We start from the raw sequence: 23130 nt of genomic DNA, 5'->3' as shown, positions 1-23130 counted from the left end.
TCATTTTTAGAGATGGGATTCAATGAAGCAGTTTTCTTTCTCATAAACATGTTAGAAAAAAATACATTGAACCCATGAAGCTTTTTTCTTAATTTAGTTTAATTCTTTTTAGAATGATTAGAGGGTGGAAATAAATTCATTTTGATTTCTAAGATTTTGAGTTATTTTTAAGTAAAAACATGTTACAATTTGAGATTTAGGGCAAAAAAGATGCATCTATGAAAAGAAGAAAAAGAAAAGAAGTTCCATGTTTTCAATTTAAAAAAAAATGAAAAAGATTCTCTAAAAAAAAATTGTTAAAATAATATACAAACAATTATCCAATTGTGCCATAATTTTTAAATTATTTTTTTATATATAATATCATAAAAACTATCAAGTTATGATTTTATTATTTATTAGAACTTACTTTTCAACTTATTATAAATTTTTATTTAAAAAACAATATTTTTGATAAAAATATCATAACCGAAGGAAATACATGAATAAAAAAGAGTTTTCATTGAAAAAATACTACTTTTTTTTATTTCAAACCATTAAAATTTTTATAAATATTTATTTCAATTAGCTTTGTTTCTTATTCAAAAAATATGCTCCTAATAAAAAAAAACATGTTTTTGTAAAAAAGAAAAAACATGAATAAAAAAAAGAGAAAATTTGCCAAGCAATGTATATTTTTTCCTTCAGAATTTAAATAGTTACATTGATTACAAATATCTATTTTAATCGACACAGAATTAAATAAAATAAAATTTTGAAAACTGCTATGCAGCATAGAACAGGCACACTGTCAGTAGCTATTGCTACTAAAGTACAAAACAAATGAAGACTGGCATAAGATTGGTGATGCCAAAAGAATACAGACTGAGCAGTCATCAATGAAAACTCAAGGCCTAGAGAATATCTAATCTAGCTGTCCCCCATTTGATGATTTGGGTTGCTGCAGTATCAATCTGGTTTCCCCAGGCATAAACTCAACCAAACTTGTTTCTCAAAAACTAAAGATGGAAGTTGGAACAGAAGAAAGAGCAGAACCATTTCACAATCTACCTAATTCCAATAAGGCATAGAGGGTTTTTCTTGATGAGCCCAAGATCCACCTGCAACGTAAGAATGAATGCTCGTGTCAAATTGTTATGAAGATAGCGTGTGATGTTCTAACTAGAAGAAAGGGTGAGTATAAAGGCAGTACCTTGTGTCCAAAAAGATCTCTGATATTATTGATCCCATATAATATCATGGTTGGTCTGTTCAAACCATTGGAAGAATATGAATCAATCGATGTGAATTGTGATATCTATTGTTTCTCAAAGACGAGGATAATTTGGAAGATTATTCTTGTATTTGTCAAATGCTAGGATAAAATTTCTTACCTTTCAAGCGAAAGGCCCCAGGCAATAACATTGACATCTTCCGAGAATCCCATAGGACGCAACATTTCAGGCCTGAACATGCCAGAATTTCCAATCTCCACCCATTTCTTGAGGCCTTCGTGATAACTGGCATGTATAGGACGTATCAAATTTCCAATTACTTTAAAAGCAGTGCACCTGTAAGAGGAATTCATGATTTTATACCTGAAAATCTCCATGCTAGGCTCGGTATATGGATTGTAAGCAGGCTTGAATTTCAGCTTGTCCATGCCTGAGAACAAAATGTGCATTTCAAAGTCAGATTTCAGCTTCCCATGGTAGTAAGCATTCTCCTCCAGCATCACTTGTATACAGGGACTAGTATAACCAGCCGCCTTCATTCAAATTAACATGAACCCATGCAATCCTACCTACTGGACACTCATACAAAGATCAATCTATCTATCTATATATCCAATTTATCGGGATGGCCATCAAACCTCGAACTGCTACCATCGATCCCTTCCAAGTGTGAGCAGGGTTTTATCCCAAGTCACTTGGTATCATGCTAGGTGACTTTACCAGCTAGCACTGGTAACAAACAAATTTTTACAGGCAACGACCAAACTATAATTCTTTTTATGCATATTTGATGGAAAGAAGTGTTAAAGAAAATTACTTCAGAACACATTTAATTACCTAAACGCGAAAAGAAGTCCTGCAGCACTCCAATCAAGTGACCTAGTGTAAGCCCTCGATCACACACCAGACCTGAAACCAAAAGCAGGATTTGACTGTTCATTTATTAACAAAAATCACAATAAACTGAAATTAATGAAGCAGTTGAAAGGCAGAAGCCAAGTCCTTAGTGTCCACACTTCAATATTCTGTAGTTCAACTTTTACAACATGACCAACAGCACCCCATCATATTCACAAACCATGTACTTAGATGTCCAAGAATGGAATCGATTGTATCAACACCAATCTGATTTAGTTTTGTTTAAGGACTTCTTGACAGACCAGCATGATATGAGAAGCATAAATACCTCTAAAGAACATCAAGAAAAGCAGACTCCATATAATGTCTTAGCTCAACATACCTTCTATCTGGTGGAATTCTGCTAAATGAGTTCGATCAACTGCTTCATTTCTGAAAACTCGATCTATGGAGAAGTACTTTTTGGGGGTAAACGACTGCTGTTTTGCATGCTATCAAAGAAAACTAAATAATTAATTAAATATCTACTAGATTTAAGTGAAAAAGGATGGCTAAGTCAACATAACAAAATATCCCAATATTATAAGAAACCAGAATATTTTAGTTCACAATACTTCAGACCAACGAGCATGTTTATACTAAGTAGATTGAGGCCCACTAATTTTTTTAATCTGCAAGATTAGATTTTAAGAGAAAAAAAGTGGCACAGAAGAAAAAACAAGCAAGACACCAAGATTGAAACCACTTTGTTTTCCTTAAAATCGGTGTCAAATAATTAATGACACCAGTTAAGCTTCCCTGGGATTCGTGTTTGCATGAATCAATGAAGAGAGGGCACCCTAGATCACAAACAAAAGAAAGCACAACACAATAACAAATGCATGAGCACAAAAGAGTATATTGAAAACCATTCCAAAAGTTAAGAAGATGGATATGTAAGAAACTTCGATGGCATTAACACCTGTGCTAGCGCATAAAGCATCCGAGAAGAAATTGCAGTTGTATGAGTTCGCAAAAGATTTTTGTTTGCTTCCTCTCTTTTCCACTCATATCCATATCTGGAGAATAGGTATTTCATATTTGTGAGAGAATAAGTCATTCACGTAATAGTGAAAAAAATAGATTAAAAGAGAAAAATCATACCCCCTTGACCCATAGCCACCAGACTCATGAACACGCTTCACCAACTCAACATAATCTTCAGGCAGTTGCTTTGTTGTTTCAGGAGCTACAGATTTATATGCCGAATAACCATCAGAAAACCAGATGTAAAGAGTTATGAATAGGAAATCACTTCAAACAGACCTTTAAGAAAGAAGGTATCATGTGAATCGCGGGCAGGATGTTGTTGTGGCTGAAACAGTGCATCAAAATTCCAGAAGCTGCAAGTTGAAACGGGAATGCATCGGAAAGTTAAGAAGGAGACCACCAAAACAATAATTAATGTCATCACATGAAAGCAAAATGCAGGAAAAAAAATTTAAGATACCACTTTTTTGGGCTCAACAGACCAAAAGAAGAACAAATAAGTTGCATGCTCGCCATCTAGATTACTTTCCATCAAGCATACACTTTCTGCTAACATTACCTTCTTCTAAATGGAACCAATTTTCCATGGTCACAACATCATTACAGGATTAATATATTTAGTAGAGATAATAGGAGAATCCTGTATCAAAACATTTAGTAATAAACCCAGAAGATGAACAAATCATAAAGAATATCTTCAAACATGTGGAGGAAGACAAGGTATGAGGAAGACAAGGTATCCACTCGTGAATGCATAGTTAGCTTTAGTTTCATGACGTAAAGCTTCAAATGCTAAAGAATTGACAATTAACAAAATGGAATGATGTGTTTATAAAGAATGAGCAGAAACAGCTACCTGCTCTCAACATATTTATTTGTTGGCATTTCCTCAAAGCTGCAGCCAATAGAAGACCAATGCACAAATGTCAAACAAAGAAAGACCACTGAAAGTAAAACCAGAGCACAAAGAACAGGTCTTACTTCATTAGACGGAAGATGTTTTTGATTCGTTCTTTCACCTAAAATAGAAAGGAAAACAAAAGGCAATACTTGGATGAGCATTTCAGCACTGTAGCAAAACTTACATCATGTGCTTAGGGAAAAATAAACTCTATGGCTTCAATGTCAATCAGTTCTGAATGAAACTGAAAATTGCTATTCACCACCAAGCAAGCCAATTTCCAACAAAAACAGAACTATCACAAAACTCTTCCAATTCTGTTTCTATGAATGCATACACACGATAGATACATTATTCCTTCAACTGAAATTCAGTGCCAATGCCTTCTTAAAATCTGATTAGCAGATCTTGTAGTGGTGGCTATTGTTTAGATCAGCACAATCAATGTGAACAATATTCCAATAAAATCTTTTATCTGACAAGCAAAAATTAACTTGATGTCAAACCCAAGTCTTAACAGTATACTCGGATATAAAATTTGAGATCTGAAACATGAGAAGGTTTTGACCGGTTATGCAAAAGTTTCAGCATTAAGCTAATGAATAATGCTGACACCCAAGCCCGCCCACCCAAACTTCAAGCCTAACTAAAATAAACATGTGAGCAACTAACGCTGTATATAACGGCAATATTTCAAGATGATGAAAATGGCAGTCTCAATCAGTCTAGACACTCAATCCGACATTTATTTACAGGACAACCTGTTGTCAGTATCAATTGACCAATCAAATTACCATGCAAAACAAAGAATTCCTTTTCCTTGAATATAGGGTGTTGCAATTTGCACTCCAAAATATTATATTCAAAAAATCATTTTCAGCAAAATTATGATATCCTTCAATATGGTAACAATTTCATATAGGTGTTTGAAACTTAAAGGTCCAATTTCTCCTCACTGAAAATGATTGCAAGAGACTTTTTTGGTGTGTGAATAGCAACATAAATTCCACAATTGGTTGCCCCTACAAATTTCATACCAATTAAGAGTCTAATATTCCCTAAACATAAAAAGGAGAGGAAGAACGTTAAAATAAGAATAATGTTATTCTTGCCTTGTTGAGCGGGTGAAGATGGCCACTTTCAGGTGGTGGACCTTTGGCACTGAAGTTGTACTCTTTGAACTCTATATTCCTCCAATCACCCCTAAGCATCAGATAAATTTGTCAACAGGATGCAATGAATATGCAAAACCAGGTGAACAGTGGCTAAAAACAACCCCAATGTGTTAATGTTATTATGCACAACAAACCCCTGCAAACCCCAGCATATGTCAATGTTTACATTATATAGAGAAATCGTATGAAGTTCCATGCTGCAGCAAGAAATGAAATGAACTGGTTGGCATCCAGAAACAATTCATGAACACACTCAGAGCTGTGAAAGTTGGTTAAAGCATGCTTAAAATATAATGATGTTTCCTATGCATATCCTGCACTGTTACTGCATCCTCTAAATGGTATGCATTTTTCTCATATGCTGCAACCACATTGGTCTATCAGTGAACCCAAATTCTTCACCAACATACCCCACAATTCATAGTTGAGGCAAACTAAGGAAATAGCAGCCAACAACTCAGATTTATGATCAACACTGTATCAGCATACCCATGTGAATATAGGAGCATACCCCAGCAGATGTTCTCGAGTCAAATCAGTTGCAGTTCTCCTTCTTGTTGGAGCATAATCAGGACCTCTTTTAACTGAGTAGCCCTTCCAGGTTCTAGAGCACAATTCATAAGTTGTAAAACACCAACACCACTGATGATAAAGTTTCAACCTTGTACTATAGACAATATGAGAACCAAAAATAAATAACACAAGAGCAAAAGGTAAGATCATTACTGCAGAGCAGTAAGCTTTCTTGCTTTGAGAGAGTTGTTATCATCTTTGCCAGGTTCCTGATCATAAACAAATAATAATAAGTAAATCAAGGGACAGAATCAAGATAAAACCACACATAACTTATGAATACAGAAGGGGGTCTGCCTGTGTCCCCCAACTGTTAGCAAAGATGGACCTGTACCAACTTCAATAGTCTCGGATATGCCCCCTAAGCTGTAACCACTGCATGAAGGCTTTTTCAAGTAAACAGTCAACAAGTATGTCGGCTGTTTCTGGATGAAAGCTACATCGCAGCAATGAATACAGCCAATTAAGTCGATAGCAGCTAAGCGTCAAGGAGCAGGTCTTCCCGTCTACTAATAGACTTGCTCTGGGGAAGCTCCCTACTCGTTACCGACTCAAACCTAGAAGCCAGTAGCAAGCTCAATACCAATATTCGAGTCCTATAGCCCGACCCTTGGGCATTTACCAAACCGGGACTCAAGTGCTAGCTTATGTGAAATTGAACTCATTAATAGGGTCACTTCACTTCAAGATTGTCGATTCACAAATTGCATGTGACCATTGAACCTTACTGAGCTCATTTCCCCTATACTAAAGACTATAGAATTGGTACCTGAACGAATTCACATTCAGTGGATTATCATGTGGTATCCAGTTACTCGGTAAGACAAGATGGCAATGGTTGCCGCGTATGAACAAGGATAAACAAGGGCTAATGGGCCCCATTCTTTATGCTGCTAACTCTCAGTTTGGTCCTACTTCTATTTATTAAACAACCACAGGAGCAGCTTAGCAATTAAATATGAAAATAATAGGTATGATACAAGGGTGAAATAGTGCACTCCCCCAAACCCCTTAAAAGAGTACCCCTTCTTAGCCACAGACCATACCCATGAAGACAATGTCAATCTTGCCTACTGGTTACTTAGATGTATTTTGAAAAGCATATGTAATAATAAAATACATTATACACTATAATGCACCTGCCCATCTTGTATCCGTAAAAGAAGATCCTTCACTCTGTCTTCAACATGTTGAACCTATAACGAAGAACAAAAGGAATAACTATTATTAAAGAACAATATGCAACTTACGATAAAGTAAAAATCTCCTGAGTTACAATATTTAGGTTTGTTTGTTTTGCAGAAAATATGTTCCTGTAAAACATTTTCTAATGCTTGGTGACACTTATGACCCACCTCAACCAAGCTAATCCTTATGACCCACCTCAACCACCTTGTAAAAAAACCATTATCACAACCAGTTTGTAGGCATTTAACATTCTCAAAGCCACCTCCACCACCAATAAACCACCATTTTCAGGTTATAAGGAATCTCAAAGGCTCATCTCCACTGCAAATAATCACCTCTACAACTTTTGAAAACTTACATCACCAACTATACACAATTCCCACCATGGATAGATGGGAAATTATAAAAGGCATCCATGAAAACCTCTGTCAGCCCAGATCTTAAATGCAAAACCCAGCACTGTGACCCACTTCACCATAGATCTTAAGTGGTTACTCACAATTTTGCAAAAGGCAGCATATTTTATCAATTGGCAAGACAGAACAGCCAAAAGGTGGAAAGCAAGTTTCTTCTTTTGAGACCATAAAACCCAGTTCACGAGATTTTTTATATTGGGTGTAGTCACTAGACATGGATTTCCATAAGAATGAAGAGGACTATTTGAGTATTCTTAGGTATTTATACGTCTAAGCTTAATTTTTACTTTAAACAGAAAAATATTTTCCTTTACTTGTTTTCCTTCTTTCCAACAAAACCAGGAAATTGTTCTCTCCAATGCAAACATACTCTTTTCCTTCTTTCAAACAAACCAGGAAATCGTTCTCCCCAATACAAGCATACTCTAATAATCATCGAGTAGATAAAAATAGAATACTTATTTATACAAAAAAAAACATCATCGCCGACTAATCACGGGACCAGATGACTAACAATTAAGACCGATTTCACACAAACACAGCAGAAAAGAGAAAATCAAAATTCTGTTACCTTCCTAGATATTTGATTTCCCATTTGCACCCATTTATTCTTTGCAGCCTGAGAACACCCTATTTTGAAGACTGCAGGATCTAGCAGTTTCTGCATCAACAAATCCAACAGCCAAAAATCAAATAAAAAACTGAAAAATTGAAAAGAAAAATTAAGAGCAATCAATTATAACAACCTGCAATTCTTCTTTCGAAATGCTACCCTCCTCTGGTACAGCCAAGAAGAGTTGAACTTCAGGTGATCCTTTTTCAGCATATTTTCTACCCTCTTCAGTGAGCACCAATGTTTCTCTCTTAATATCCTACAAACATCATCAAACGCCCAATTAATCAAATAATCCATCAGCTATATAACAGTCATAACCACACTGGTCATCTTTATTATTGACAAATCCAAAACCACACTAATTTTCACCTTATCTAGTCTACAATTACTGCATAAATATTAAAAAAAAAAAAAACTTAAAATTCAAAACCCTAGAAAACCCTAAATTTTGGAACCTGGGCCTCAATGTAGCGGAAACCGTGGAGGCTTTTAATGACATTAACAACGTCGTTGTGATCGAGTCCAATTTCAGTAGCGAACTGGCCAGAATCGGAGATTTCTTCGTGATTCTCTAAGTAACCTAAAATCGCTTCCTCTGCCATAATGGCGATTTCCTTCTATTTTTGCGTTGTGTTGCGGTGCTTTTGAAAGGGCTTGGAATTTTATTTTATTTTGTTTTAACCTTTAGCCACCAAGACACCACTCCGTTTCATTTTTCTCCGCTGGAGGAAGGAAAGGATGGAGCTGCTAGGGTATAGAGAGTGGGCTTTGTAAGTATATTTGTATTGGGCCTTTGTGCTGGATTTTTTCAGAGGCTCGCTGATTGGTGTTTTCTCCTCCTTTCTCATTGTTTTATTTATTTATTTATCACAAAATAGAAAGGGACATATTTATTTAGACCTGTTTATTTTTGTAGTAACTTTTATATTCATTTAAAACTACAAAATTATATTGTTTAGTTAGCATGTCAATCATACCTTTTAATTTATGAACCCATAATTTCTGTGTTCCAACCACGGTTTAGCAAAAGTAAGTATAACTTGCTTATACTGAATATTGACCACAATTATACTATTGAATTTTCAATTATCCAAAATAATCCTTTCATTGCTTCACTTGTCTCCTCTTTTATCCATCTTTTTGTTCTTTTTTCCAACATGCCTTTCTCTCCATTATTCTTGCCTTTCAGCCTCTTTATCTCCAAACTTTCATTTTCTTACCGATTCTCTTTCCAATTCTAAGATATTATAGTTATATTTTTGCTTGTAAACAAATTCTTCAAACACCCAAAAGATTATTCATTTCCAACCCAAATCCTCATCCTAAACTCAATACTATACACTAGATTTGCTTCCATCTTTTATTTTTCTCGAGTTTTCATGCTTCTTTGTAGCCCAAAAATTGTTGACAACACGCTGTAATTGATGCCATCTTCGATGTATTTTTTTTCAAGAGGATATTTCAAAAACTTCATGTAATTAAAATTTCTAATATCATCCAAAATCATTCCGTTCTTCCTTTAAAAAAAAAACATGCGTTTTGTTTTGTTTCAGGAACCATAGATCTAACATCTTTTATTCCTGGAAAGCATAAAGAAATCTTGATTCTTATTATTTTGGTACAACCTAGACTACAGGACTATTGATCTTTTTAATCTTTTTTTTTATATATGTTTTGAAGTTTAGCTAAAAATGGCAAAAAAATGAAGATATTTTCATGTTTATGTTCTTACTGCATGGTCACTATATATGTCTATATTTGCATTTTTTTTCATGTTATAAACCAACATTTTGGGTTATTATGCATGCATAAACATTTCAATTTCAGTAATAACATAATTATTTATTTCACCTCATAGCCAAAAACAATTGGGATATCGTTTAGAATAAGGTTATTTATCCATTTTTTTGTAATTGTGCATGTTATTGATATTTGATGCTTTTATGTCGAAACGAGATGCATTGCATAACTTTATGAGTCTGTTTGCGTGTTAAGTGACATGATTTTTCTTGTTTGTTCTTGTCTATGTGGACAATCTTGCAATCTCTAGTAATTTTTCTTTCACATATGATTTATTAAATGTATAAATTATTTAAGTTTAAACGTATGGATTGGTCATAAATATTACTTTTGGTTTCACATTAATCGTCATCTGCAGTGTCGTTGAAATCCATTTTCTTGATTATTACATACCATTGCTTATGTTGGGAAGGGAACTATGTACAATCAATTTCCAAATTGAATCTAACAAACTGGGCCTATATCCAGATAGACCTCGCAAAAACTATTTCTGAACCTAGAGGATTTCTTATAGCTTATTTGTGACACTAATGTTGTAGAGTTCTTTTGTTTCCAGTATTATGGTTAATGTGTGGGTGTGTTGGTTTATGTGGGATAACTTTAACATCCCAATGAAGTATTGGATTGAATTTTTTCCTTTAATATTTGGTTTTCTTCTTCTATAACTCTCATTTCTAAAATTACACAGGTTTTTTCTTATTATGTTATCTTCTTTTAATAACTTTATTTATCGTAATGGTCTGGTGTTTATGCTTATCTTTTGGAAATATCAGCAGCATCGCGTTATAGCTCGTCTTCAACAACCATATTATCTGGGTTATATACCAATAGAAGCTTAATACATTATGGTTGGTCATTCATTGATAATGTGCTTTTGTAACATAGTTGATCTTGACTTTTTTTCTTTTAATTGTTGTTTTCAGAAACTTAGTTCAATCCATGTGTGAATTTTCACTTGCATTGAGTCCTATAAGAGCAACTTATTTGGTATTACTGTTAAATATATAACATCAATTGCAGCAAATACCTTTTCTTGTCAAGTAGCCATTATGAATTATTGCTTCCAAAAACCAAGATTGATGCTGCATTCACACAAATTATGTGTTATCATCACCTTTTGTTATATTGCATCTAGGAAATTAACTTATTAATTGCATGTTAGAAAAAACATTTTAACCGAGAACATGCAAGATTCTCAATCATAAGATAAGCCATGTTGGACTAGAAAGATGTTGCATATATATATTTGTGACATTTATATCAAAGCAATTGAGAAAGGGATACAACCGAACACACATTTTGACAGAGCTGGATGAAAATATGTTATCAATTGTTTTAAAGAATAGATCGACCATGCATTAACAAAAGCACAATTAAAGAATAAGTGGGACAAAATAAAAAAAACATTGAAGAATATGGAGGAAGTTGATTTTTGAAACAAGAGTTAGTTGGAGTCCTAAACTTGGAACAATTTCAACCATTGACGAGTGGTGAAAATCTAAAATCAAGGTTCGTTTTTTGTTTGAGCATATTTATAATTACTAGAAACTTTTATTGTTTATTCTTACAATTGTTATGATTCATTAATATCTTTATTTTTCCTCGTTGTAGGAAATACGAAGAGCTCGAAAGTTTAGGCATTTTGGTATTAAACCCAGTATTGTATTGTAAATATGATATTATATTTACAAACATTGTGGCTACCAGTTAATATACTTGGGCTCCATCATAAGATTTGAATTCTGATGATGATGGTGTAGGTGATGGGATAAGTAATGCTACTAATGAAAATTTAAATATAGAGGAAGGTAATGATGATTCAGAGGAGGATAGTTTACCAAATTTTACAGAGGATGTCAATAATATGGTTGTTGGTGTTAACTTTGCCAATAGTAGTATCAATCATAGTAGTAGTAGTGGAAAGAGAAAAAAACCTCAACAATGTACAAATAAGAGTGTTAAAAAAAGAAGAAAGGTTCAGGAATGAGAGCATAACTTTTTTAGCGTTTAGATCAATTGGTTGATGGTGTCTCTACTTGGAGTGAATGCACATCTAGTGCTTGGGATTAAAAAAGAAAGAAAGAAGGATGTGGCATAGACGAGGTCATGAAAGAGTTTCACTCCATCGAGGAAGTGGTTTTCGAGAGTGAGCTTTATTGTTTTGCTACTGAGTTTTTCATGGTTAGAAGTAGGAGGAAAATGTAGGCAATAATTGGAGAAAGGAAAAGAAAATTTCAATGATTGATATTAATGTTCAAGAGGAGATCAAACATTAAACTATAATGTAAGGGCCAATCTGATTAATCTACTTTCAATCTAAATTGCTTATTGGGTAATGTTTTAATAAAATTATCTCTAAAACATTTCTAAAAAATTGATATTGAAAATGATTCATGTGTTTTTAGGTATTCTTTGATTTTTATATTTCAAGTCTAATGTTGTTGGATAGGTTATTACAATTTCATTTCATAATATACAATGATTTGGTCATTTACATGTCAAATGCTTCATGAACATAATATTGATGTCGTAATTATTATATGAATGTAAGGGTCAAACTGATTGAATGATTCCCCATACTTTGGTGCTCTGTGTTTTATAGTTATGAAAGATAAATTTTCCTGCAATATGTTGATTTGGACTACTGCTAAAATGTTGTTATCAATTAGTCTTTAAATTAATTAGTTGTTGTTGAGTAAGGAAATTGAATTTACGAGATTGAGCTTTATTTTTTATAAATTTATTGTAACGTTAAAGATGTTGAATGTATTGTTTTTTATTGGTTCATGTTGTAAGTTGGAATTATAGGTGAGAATGGTTCTTGTTGTAAGTTAGAATTGCAAGTGAGAAAAGTAGATATGAATGTTTGTTATGAATTGAGTCTGATAGTTAACATTTCCATTTAATATTATGTGTTGAAATATTCACGTGCAATTTTATTGATTGTCTATATAATCCACACTTATAATAAAAGCACATTCATCACTGTTGAAATGTTTTGACTCCATGGCTTATTCAAAATAGAAAAGAATGGTAATCAAAAGGATAGGGACCAAAAGTGAAGGGAAAATAAATTGCAAGGGGTGGTCTGATTTTTTCAAGGGGCTGGTGAGAATTAAAGGGTGGGGAGAGAGAAAAGAGAAAATACAAAAATGGTTGTCGGCATCAAACCCAATATGTGTTAGGGATAAATGTTGCTCCATTGCATCGGGGCGTCGAAAACTTCCAAACATCGCTTTGAAAGGTAGTGTTTTATGGTCGGATTGCCCATCACGCACCGCTTGAACAACGCAAGGGTTGTCCACACGTTACATATTTGCCAACAAGTTTTTTTATTTATATTTAATAAATGTTCTTTATAACAATGCCCTTGGTATATTTGGAATTTGCAATAAACCAATGTAAAATGATAAAAAAAAAGAAGCTCTTGGATGAGAGCTTTGTTGATTTTTTTTTAAGAGTATTGAAGTAATTATATTATTCTAGAAATTAAGAATATAAAAATATATCTGAGTAGAAGGCATTAAACTATTTAGGGTGAAATTAATAATTTTATTGTGCAATAAAAAAAATCAATCTAACCCTATATAATTTGTAAAAAAATATTTGTGTCATGGTGGAAAGATCATTTTACTCCTAATGTTTGGTTTAAATGTTTAATGGCCAAGGAGCAATTTCATCTTTACATTATTCCAAATAAAATTAACCTGAGTCTTGACCTATAATAATTTCTCCTTCACCTTTAGTTTTTTTTTAAACAACTTATAATATATTTAATTTGAAAACATGTTTTGTGAAATCAGCTTATAACTTCTTCTTTTTTTAATTGAAGAGAGGATGCATGAAGTTAAGATTATATTATTAAAGTAAAATTTGACTTAGATTTAAAAATAATTGATTTGAGGTATACTTTTAACCATAAAATAAAAAATTTCAAGTGCTCTAGATTGCTCTAACACATTAATTAAAAAAAAACCTAAACTCCTAAAGGGTTCATTTTTTTTATATTATAGACCAAGACACGTTGCATTGTGTATTGAAACAGTGCAATGATCATTTTGCTATTCTAAAAAAGTAATAACCTAGCTATTAAGGGTAATACGATATTTTTATAGGGGTCCATTAGTCATTATTAGATTAAAAGGGGGACAAATCAAACTGAAAAAACAATACATTGCATACGTTAACGCGTGAGTTGTGGACTTACCATTCGGGCGACATGTGACGAGGCATTCAGTTACCAAGCAGTGGCTTCCGGGGTGACGTTCAAATTATGTTGGTGGCCCCTTCATACCTAGCCAGCTCGTGTGGTTTAAGTACCTTTGATTTGGCATTGACGACCTTTTTTCCCTTTTATTTCTCTCCCCTCATCGATTTCCACACCTAACCCTTTAAAATTTTAAAACAACCATTCAATTTATTTTTTCTTTATATTTGATCCATGCTCATTTGATTACTATTTATTTTAACTTATAAGGAGAGATAACGACCGTTTTCATAATTGGAATGTAGCCAACCAATGATTTTCCCTCTCTTTCATCATTTGTTGATAACTTTCTTCTCTATCTTCTCTTAAACTAAGGGATTGAAAAATAAATAAGATAAACTTTTAAATCAAAATAAAAATTATAAAAGTTTTGAGATTGACCACATATTTTCTCTGTGTTTTATATTGTGGTCATCTCTCTTTTAATTTTGTCTTTCTATTATAATTTTAAACTTCATCGCATGAAAGTAAGTTGCAAAAGGGTTTTTTTTAGGAAAAAAAGGTACAAAGATCAAATTAAATAAATAAAAAGATAAAAATAAAAAGAAATGGTGGATAGTAAAGCGCCTCTCCCCATACTCCAATTTTTAAAAGTTATTTAGTTACTTATTTTTCCCAAACAACTTATAATAATAATTATAATAATAATATATTAATTTAAAAACATGTTTTATAAAATCGATTCATAACTTTTTTATTTTTAGTTAAAGAAAAATGCTTGGAGTTGAGATTATATGATTAAAATAAAACTTAACTAAAATCTAAAAATAATTGATCTAAGGTAACATTGACCATTAAATAATAAAAAATTAAGTGCCATGTACTTTTTTAACACATCAATTGTTTTTTTAAAAAAACTAAAAGGACTTTGTTTTTCATTATAGATCAAGACATGTTGCATTGTGTACTAGAACAGTGTAATGATTATTTTATCATTTAAAAAAAACCAATGAACTAACATTTAAGGGTAATGCAATATTTTAGCAAGAGTTCATTAGTTATTATCAGATTGACATGAGATAAATTGATCTTTAAATATTTTTAAATACATTGAAACGATTAAATAACATTTAAAAGCAAAGTTCTTTTATTTAAAAAAATTAACATTTATAGACTTTTTTGTATTTTCATCATGATTTTTTTAGTTTAGTAATTTAATATATATAAATCTATTTTTTAAAAATAATTAATTACACATGTCAACGTGTAGGTTATGACTGCACCATTTAGGCGATGTGTGAGGAGGTGTTCGACATCCAAATGATGGTTTTCAGAGCAACATTTAAATCGTTTCGGTGGCTCCTTTATTCCTAAACATCATGCGTGGCTTACCACCTTTGGTCAACACCAACAAACTTTTCTTTCTTTTTATACCTTTTCTATTTCCTAGTCCAACACACTAAATTTTCAAAACCTTTTAATTTGTTTTTCCTTCAAATTCAATCTATATTCTTTTTATTATTTTATTTAAAATAATCTATAAAATTATAATTTTTTTTTCAATTTTACCTTCCTCCAATCTTTTCAATTGTGAAATTTAGTTTCTAAGATAATTTTAAAATTTAATTTTTTTTCTAGAATTTCATCCTCTTTAATTTTTTATCATATCATCCAACCCAAAACATCGATGATAAAGCAATCTCGCAACCATTCTTCATCTTCCGCAACAGTATTGTCCAATTCTGAACAATACGGTTCCACCAAGGAACGACTAGAAATGAAATTCCAACAGGATTGTCATGCTTTTTGCTCATTCTCGTAAAAAAATCAGAAAGTTCTACCAGCAGAAAAGTAGAAGGTTGCATTTCACGTCTTTTTATCTGTCGTGTCACCGTCTAACATTTGCGGAAAAAAAAAACATTTTAACGATAAAGGCTCTCAGATCTGAGGTTCTCTGCAATCTCAGTTTCCCAACGATCTCCATTATCAAGTAGCTTTTCTTTGTCGTACAAGAGCTCCTGCAACAACAGTGAATGTTAAGAAATAACTTCCGTTATCATAGTAGGCTCATGGTGAAAGGGATGCTACCTCGTGAGTCTCTGTTGTAAATTCGAAGTTTGGTCCTTCAACAATGGCATCAACAGGGCATGCCTCTTGGCAAAATCCACAATAGATACATTTTGTCATATCAATGTCATACCTGTCGAATCCAGAGTCGTAAGAATGGACGAGATGGGGGCACAGGAGTAGAAGAAAACGAGGAGCAAAGGAACAATGAAAAACCTCTCACCTAGTAGTCCTGCGGCTTCCATCTTCTCGCTCCTCAGCCTCGATGGTGATTGCCTGTGCAGGACAAATCTGGAAACCAACCAGGCATCATGAGAAAAGTACTAAATGCAACTATAAGACTATCCAATGAGAGATGTTAACAACTAATAGAGATTAAGAGGGTACAGATGGAAATGACAATGCTGCTACTTTCTCAGATAAAACAGAAATAGGGATCCAAAAAAAATTACCCAGAACAAAAAGGCACACCCCCAACCCAAACAGTAAACATAAAACAGCTGCACAAATCAAGATGCTACCAGCACGTTTTCACACTAGTAAACACAATCTAATTGGATGTATGCTCATCAAAGGATGCAGTCAACTTGAAATTTCACTAGTAGAAACAAATAAAGCATTAAATTCCAGAGAATACAAACCTGGAAATGCAAAAAGGATGTAAAACTTTTGACAGCTTAGATAATGTAGTAGCATTTCTGAGAAATTTAAATGGAATTGCAAAACTATGACAACTATTTCCAAGTGCTCCATAGACCTCATGTGATCACAAGAAAAAAAACAACACGAAAAAAATTTGTCAAATTTTGAGGCTAATCAGCTCAAGTAGAATACAATTTGTGCGCGCATCATGGTATAGTTTGATTATCTCCAACCAGAAGAGTGATTTAACTAGGGGCTGGATATAATATGAGAATTCGAAACTAACAAGGTAAATTCCCCCATTTATTGTTTCACACAACAAGGATATTTGTTTTAGAGAGTAAAATAAATCTCGAAGCCTTACAGCTTCACAGAGTTTGCATGCAATACAACGTTCCTCCCCAGTATGATATCGTCGGAGTGCATGCTCACCACGAAAATGAGAGCTCAAAGGACCTTTCTCAAATGGATAATTGATCTGCATACGAGAAGATATTCCTGCTATCATCACTCATCATTGTCACACTATAATATCTGACGGGGTATGGTGAGACACTTATGGTAACTTTTTTCTCAAAGAAGTACTTGAGAGTCAACGACAAACCGCGAACCATTTCAGTAAGAAACAGTGTGTTTATGCTTCGCTCAAATACTGTAATTACTCAGAGCATTAGGACCTTTAGTTGTATCAGACAAAAAAATGGAGTTAAACTGAATTCAAAACACAAACTTCAAGGATTGTATACATTACCAGAACTCCAGTCCTTTGAGATCTCCTTTGCAAGCTCCTCTCTTTCTTCATCTTCTACAGTAGCATATAAGAAAAATCGCAAGAGCCATAAATATGTGAAACAAAGCATGAACACACTATAAAAACAAGGTCCCATTAAAGATGCAGGCAGTTATTTTTGGACTATAAACAAAGAAGAAGGAATAATTGTTTGTCATCCTCCAAAAAAAATCTTAGAACATTAATCCAAAACACTCTCAAATAATCTCAGCAAGTCATGTAATAAATTTTAACACAAATGATTTACAGTCTTAGCTTGTGAGCATCACTGATAAATCTCGATAACATTTTTCACTCGTCCAAGAACACACACAAATAGTATATATAAATATAAATAAAATAGAGGGAAGGGAACAGGCAAACCTTTTTGGGTGGAATATAAGTGGGCACTAGATTTCAGTGCATATTGGTTTGAACCTTGCAATGCTTGTCCTGATACAGCCTGCAGACCCAGAAAAGCACAGCAAAGTAATATTACAATAAGCTAACTCATAAATCAATCATACTGTCAAAACCAAAATCAGCAGCATTAACCAAATCCAAAGAGCTCTTCTGAAATACAACCAATATTTCATCACCCATCAGCCAGCAATTTGAAAAATAGTGAAACAATCTTACGAGTAGCTAATCCATACTCTCAGTAACATTAAAAACTTTCCATTCTTTCTCTCATTTCAGTGCATACACAAGTTCAAGTACACAAATAATCTCAGCCAGAAATTCCAGCATCTTAGAGTAAAAACACAAGATGACGCCACAACAAGGCGTCATCTTCGCATCATTGACATAACAGCATATATGAAAAAAAGAAGTCATCTTCGCACCTAAATCAATTCGCTTAAACCTCTTCATAGATGGAGAGGAATTAAATTTATTTTATTTATTTATAATCCTCACTTATTAACCAAATAACCTAAATCATCGCTTTTCACCTTATATTATTCATTTATGGAAAAAAGTTAAAAAAAAAGAGAAAATGAAGATTAGATTCGAGTCACAGGTATTGAGAAGTTTAAGAGTCGAATGTGCAATCCAGATTCCACTATTTCCTTCATTTTCTTGACAACCAAACAGAAAGAGGTCATTGGGGCTACAGGATTCTTACAATCTGACGAGCGCGAAGAGTATGAAGAGACTTGCGAGCTAATATCGCAGCCATTGATTCCGAGGTCTTCCTCCTCTTCGGGTGCGATTTGTTGAGTCAAAGGAAGTAAACTGAGACCAACAAAACCACCTGATAAACTCGAGGATTCCGTTCACCTCAGTTTTTTCACATGCATTGGAGTCCGGAAATGTAGCAAGGTTGTATTTAAAATATATTTTTTAAAAATTATATTTAATTTTTTTTTATATTTTTTAATTTTTTTTTTATATTAACCCATTAAAATAATTTAAAATTATAAAAATATTAATTTTTAATATATATTTTTTATTTTTTAAAAATAAGGTTTGAACAACTTTTTAAATATATATTTCAAGCGATATTAAAAAGCATGTTTTGGGAATATAATTTTTATTTTTGAATTATGTTAATATAAAAATAAATTTTAAAAAATAAAAAAAATATTATTATAATATATATTTTAAAAATAAAAAATTTTAAAAAACAACTATTACCATAATATCCAACGTCCCCTGACACATCCGTTAATTTTTCACTGAAACGGTGCGGTTTCTTAAACTGTCAAAACGCTGCGTTTTGACCTCAACAGAAGTAACGCTCCTCCTCTAAACTCTCGCTTTGTACGAAGTAGGGTTTAAGTTATCACTCACTCCTCTTCTCGATTTTAACCCAGATACTGAACTCACTCGGCTTCTCTCTATCGTGAAAACCCAGAAATGGCGTCGTTTTGCAGATCGGCAATGACGGCAACCACAAGGTCCCTGGCATCTCTATCCAAAACGGCAGGTCAGAAAACACTATACGCGAAATCCATGTCTTCTCCGTTCACTTCAACACCAACACGAACTATCCTTGCCACTTCAAGGTAAATAATGTATTCTTCTTTTCAATTCAAATTGGGATTTTTTTTAATATAAATTTCTTAATTTATTTTTTTGTTTTTGCTTTGGAATTGAAGGATTGTTTCAGTTTTAGGGAGCGTGGAGTCGTTGATGCCACTCCACAGTGCAATTGCAAATGCTAGACTCAAATCTAGCATCGCTGTTGATTCTTCTTGCTGGAGCTGGCTCTCTCAAGGTGAGTTATTTTTATATTTATTTCTTGAAGTTTTTGTCTTTTTAATTTTTTTTCATGTTTTTATTTCTTTTATTATTGTTTTTATCATTATGAGAAATTCCATGTATAGTCAATCATGTCATATGCCAAATTTATGTTGGGCCCCTGCATGTTTGGGCACTGTGAGGGTTGCATAGTGGTTATCAGGTGTCTTCTTCATCGGCAATGAGAAGTCACCGAGATGGCGTTGAACTGACCTAACTTGGTGTGATTGTTTACTACTGATGTGTAGTGGGAAATGGATTTTTTCGAAACTAATTTGGGTTATTGTGTGCGTGCGTGTGTGCAGCACTTGGTCTTGCAAAGCATTTATTGGAATTTCGGTCTTCTCTTATTATATCTCCGAATAAAACCAGATTGTGCATAAATGAGTTTTCGGCTTGTGTTCAAGTGTTACAGCATTTGATTAATATCGAAATAGGATTTTTTTTTTATGGGTTTTACTTTGGTTGAGTTTTTTAGTACTGTTTTTTTTCTACCTCTTATTCTGCATTGTCGGTCACCTCTGACTCAACTCGGTTCCTCTGCTACATTGCAATAGGGCTTGCTACACCGTTGTGACACAGCCTGCTGGGATGGTAAATGTGAAAGGAAACTGAATCCATTTTTGAGTCTTGAATTCTTTCTCCTTGTAATATGGAAGCATATGCAAACTTGTTTTGGGCAAAATGCTGTTATTTTCACCTTTTGCTGTTGCCTTTCCCTTCCCACATCGCAAAGAGAATGGATGACTTAGACTTGTCATCTTTTGCCTTTTGCTTGTTTGTTTAATGGATTCATTGAGCTATAATGTTCTGTACCAGTTAATGTTGTATGAAGAAGGGGTCTGGTAATGCCATTTGTTAATTTAACCGTTTGAAGTCCTTCAAGCAGCATAAAACATTGATTTGATTGGGATTTTAACCTGTCCTGAACAGGACTTCTTTTTACCAAATTATCTGGTTTCAGTTACCATTCGAGGGATTTGTAGAGAGTAACTGTCTCTTAAAGTGAAGATGAAATGTATGTGAAATAAGAATCCCTTCTTTGAGCAACCACGAGATGTAACTCAAGCTTCTGCCAACGAGACATCACTTTGTTGTTGCTTGTTTTCAATAAGGTTGCCCTTGCAAAAAACTATATCAAATGCTTCATATAACTTATACTATGCTGCGGTTCTGCTGTGGTCGCTACAGCATACAACTTATACTTTGCGTGTGGGAATGATTGTAGGATTAGTCATCCATAAGTTCTCCACACCTAGAACTATAAATTAAGTCATTAGATGAAGGTGGAATATTCAAGTCATTAGATGAAGGACTGAAATTGGGGGCAGCATAGATGATCTGTTGATCCTCGTAGTCGCTTGTGTTGAATTCTTGTTGTCATGTTCCCCACTGTATGTGCCAAATTAACTTTTCTTCTGTACTACACTTTTGTTTTCTCAACATGTTTTAAGCTTCAGGTTGCTGGACAAAATCCTTTACGTTTTTTACATTTCTCCAGCTACCGAGTTTCTTCCATCTTTTCTTCCCTGGCATTTCCCAGATTTCGCAGTTCCTCGGTGACAAGGCTGGGTCATTTCAAACCAAATTGGGCTGCATTTGAGCGGTTTTTTCTTCCCCTTATGTTGGTTGTTCCTCTTTGCATCTCATTTCTTTCATTGCTTCTGCTTGATGCAAGTCATTTCCATTGTTGGCCAGGATCATTTGCTTATGTGGGGTTGATGTAATATCGATGATGTAATCATCTCCGATAAAACTTTGGTTTAGTTTTTTATTTCTAAGGAGCACCTGCTCGCCTCTTTCTGTGCTTGAGCTCGCTTGATTGGAGCACTTCTTTTTTTGAATCCGATGCGTGGTTCACCGTCCCGTGTTTTCTTAGCACTCGAGTGGGCACATGACCTCCCTTGTCTAAACGAAGTTAGAACTTAAATTTGACTATCAACTTTAAACAGGGCCAGTAGTTTGCATCAACTTGTTTTCATCCAGAAATAAAATTACAAATGTGGAACAAATTACAAATGTGGATTGGGAGGGGAGGTTCATCGATCAGTCTTGAATCTTGAAGTTTTTTAAATAAGCAACTTTATCATGCCAAGGGAGTTGTGTCCAGCCATGTTGAAGACGGATATGAAGCAGAAGATAAGAAGTAGTGTTACACGGAAAAAAGATAACACCCCGTTTTGTTTTCTGAATATTTGCTTACATTACCGGTTACAACAAAAACAAATTTAAATGAAAAAAGTCTTCTTTTTTCTTTTCTGATAGCGTGTTTTATTCATGGTAAACATAAAATTGTGTGAATACCTTAACATTAAAAAGTATAATCACTAAACTATCAATTTAAGTTAATCTCCTTGAAGAGTTATATGGTTTTCTATGGGGTGTCATCGTGTGACATTCCTCCCTCATATCTCAAGCAGGTGAATGCAGGTGACTTGGTAAGCTTCAAACAGGAGCATAAGATGATAATTATGCATAAAGTTCTGCTGTTTTTTTAGAAAAATTAGTAGTGTTCAGAGAAAAATGGTTGTTTAAAGCTGTTATAGCTTCCTCTAATGACAGTATTCAACTTGATTCTTAATCTAGAACTAATCGGGGCTTAACCAGGCCCACTGGTAGCTTTGTGTACCTTACAATTTGTGGGCATTCATATGCTTGAGAGATTGTCGCCATGTTACAACCTGTTCTGTGTTACAACGGCGGTTGGGATAGGAATTCCTCTGTTTTAGTCTTCTTTAGTAAGTTGTGTTGCGAGCGATTGCAGAGATTTTTTTTTATGATTTGAGCCTGATACCATCTAAAGATCAATACGTTATCCTCATTTCTTTCGAGTTATGGCCCCCAAGCACTCTGTTTTTAATTTGCCTTTTGAACTCTGCAGCTGAATACTCAAATCTCAAGCTAGAAAATGCAGTTCCTCGGATAAATCTGCAGTTATCCCAGGAACAGAATTTATGGACGTTGAAGATGGTGAAATGTCATGGTTCAATGCTGGTGTCAGAGTGGGTGTTGGAATTGGCCTAAGCATTTGTGTTGGGATTGGGCTGTGTGGGCTTGTTGGTTCGAACCTACCAAGGCACTACCCGAAACTTTAGAAGGCAATTTTGGTGATGAACAGGAATTATCCTTTGTGGCATGAAAATGATTGAACTCCCTGTCTTGACATACACATCTTGCTGGTTTTGCTTGTTTTCTGTTTTACAGGAGTCAAATCATTTGTGGCTCCCATTATTGCTCCCTGTACTACTTAGCATCAACATCTACGATCATGAACTTTTATCAAGCTAAATTGCATGTTGCAAATCAGGGAACGCAGGTGCGGTTTGCACTTATCTGTCTTCTTCCTCACCATCGCTCCAGATTCTTTCACTTTAATAGACAGGAGAGGCCAATGACACCTTTCCCACCAGACTAGCCCGGAGTAGAAATCA

General features: G+C 34.0%; 3 protein-coding genes across 6 annotated transcripts; 1 reads left to right on the top strand and 2 right to left on the bottom strand.

The window, feature by feature from the left end:
* Positions 1-656: 656 nt before the first annotated feature.
* LOC7469990 (phenylalanine--tRNA ligase alpha subunit, cytoplasmic) lies at positions 657-8717 on the bottom strand. The gene is made up of 18 exons (XM_002305392.4): positions 8426-8717; positions 8101-8226; positions 7926-8015; positions 6890-6946; positions 5904-5959; positions 5689-5781; positions 5115-5205; positions 4083-4120; positions 3958-3996; positions 3378-3454; positions 3216-3300; positions 3034-3130; positions 2455-2563; positions 2052-2123; positions 1578-1644; positions 1374-1499; positions 1193-1247; positions 657-1100 (listed from the first exon to the last, which is right to left on the bottom strand). The coding sequence occupies exons 1-18, from the start codon at positions 8570-8572 to the stop codon at positions 1047-1049; spliced, it is 1479 nt and encodes a 492-aa protein (XP_002305428.1). The 5' UTR covers positions 8573-8717; the 3' UTR covers positions 657-1046.
* A 7034-nt stretch (positions 8718-15751) lies between these two features.
* On the bottom strand, positions 15752-18742 carry LOC7461220 (NADH dehydrogenase [ubiquinone] iron-sulfur protein 8-A, mitochondrial). Its single transcript, XM_024598458.2, has 8 exons — positions 18582-18742; positions 17840-17918; positions 17438-17491; positions 17241-17338; positions 17051-17164; positions 16268-16335; positions 16066-16177; positions 15752-15995 (listed from the first exon to the last, which is right to left on the bottom strand). Exons 1-8 carry the CDS (start codon positions 18633-18635, stop codon positions 15900-15902), a joined length of 675 nt encoding a protein of 224 aa, XP_024454226.1. The 5' UTR covers positions 18636-18742; the 3' UTR covers positions 15752-15899.
* A 440-nt stretch (positions 18743-19182) lies between these two features.
* On the top strand, positions 19183-23031 carry LOC7461219 (protein NONRESPONDING TO OXYLIPINS 2, mitochondrial). Of its 4 annotated transcripts, none has more exons than XM_024599695.2 (3): positions 19183-19464; positions 19558-19676; positions 20005-20229. In XM_024599695.2, exons 1-3 carry the CDS (start codon positions 19316-19318, stop codon positions 20166-20168), a joined length of 432 nt encoding a protein of 143 aa, XP_024455463.1. In that variant the 5' UTR covers positions 19183-19315; the 3' UTR covers positions 20169-20229. The 4 variants fall into 4 exon arrangements, with proteins under 4 accessions (XP_024455463.1, XP_024455464.1, XP_024455465.1 ...); XM_024599696.2 differs by lacking the exon at positions 20005-20229 and adding an exon at positions 22581-23031 and having other exon boundaries at positions 19185-19464; XM_024599697.2 differs by lacking the exon at positions 20005-20229 and adding an exon at positions 21201-21508 and having other exon boundaries at positions 19190-19464.
* Positions 23032-23130: the final 99 nt, after the last annotated feature.

The sequence above is a fragment of the Populus trichocarpa genome, chromosome 4 (genome assembly GCF_000002775.5).
Source record: "Populus trichocarpa isolate Nisqually-1 chromosome 4, P.trichocarpa_v4.1, whole genome shotgun sequence".
In the NCBI taxonomy this organism is placed as follows: Eukaryota; Viridiplantae; Streptophyta; class Magnoliopsida; order Malpighiales; family Salicaceae; genus Populus; species Populus trichocarpa.
The sequence above is the reverse complement of the archived record's forward strand: the minus strand, read 5'-3'. Positions and strand labels throughout refer to the sequence as shown.

Excerpts from the sequence above, each read along its gene's own strand:
- LOC7469990 (XM_002305392.4), bottom strand. The coding sequence starts at position 8,572 with ATGGCAGAGGAAGCGATTTTAGGTTACTTAGAGAATCACGAAGAAATC. Across the intron at positions 5,206-5,688 it reads ACTCGAGAACATCTGCTGGG|GGGTGATTGGAGGAATATAG; the intron begins GTATGCTCCTAT and ends TCTGATGCTTAG. Across the intron at positions 1,500-1,577 it reads CCTAGCATGGAGATTTTCAG|TTATCACGAAGGCCTCAAGA; the intron begins GTATAAAATCAT and ends TATACATGCCAG.
- LOC7461219 (XM_024599695.2), top strand. The coding sequence starts at position 19,316 with ATGGCGTCGTTTTGCAGATCGGCAATGACGGCAACCACAAGGTCCCTG. Across the intron at positions 19,465-19,557 it reads ACTATCCTTGCCACTTCAAG|GATTGTTTCAGTTTTAGGGA; the intron begins GTAAATAATGTA and ends TTGGAATTGAAG. Across the intron at positions 19,677-20,004 it reads CTGGAGCTGGCTCTCTCAAG|CACTTGGTCTTGCAAAGCAT; the intron begins GTGAGTTATTTT and ends GCGTGTGTGCAG.
- LOC7461220 (XM_024598458.2), bottom strand. The coding sequence starts at position 18,635 with ATGGCTGCGATATTAGCTCGCAAGTCTCTTCATACTCTTCGCGCTCGT. Across the intron at positions 16,178-16,267 it reads GGAAGCCGCAGGACTACTAG|GTATGACATTGATATGACAA; the intron begins GTGAGAGGTTTT and ends TGGATTCGACAG. Across the intron at positions 15,996-16,065 it reads TTACAACAGAGACTCACGAG|GAGCTCTTGTACGACAAAGA; the intron begins GTAGCATCCCTT and ends CTGTTGTTGCAG.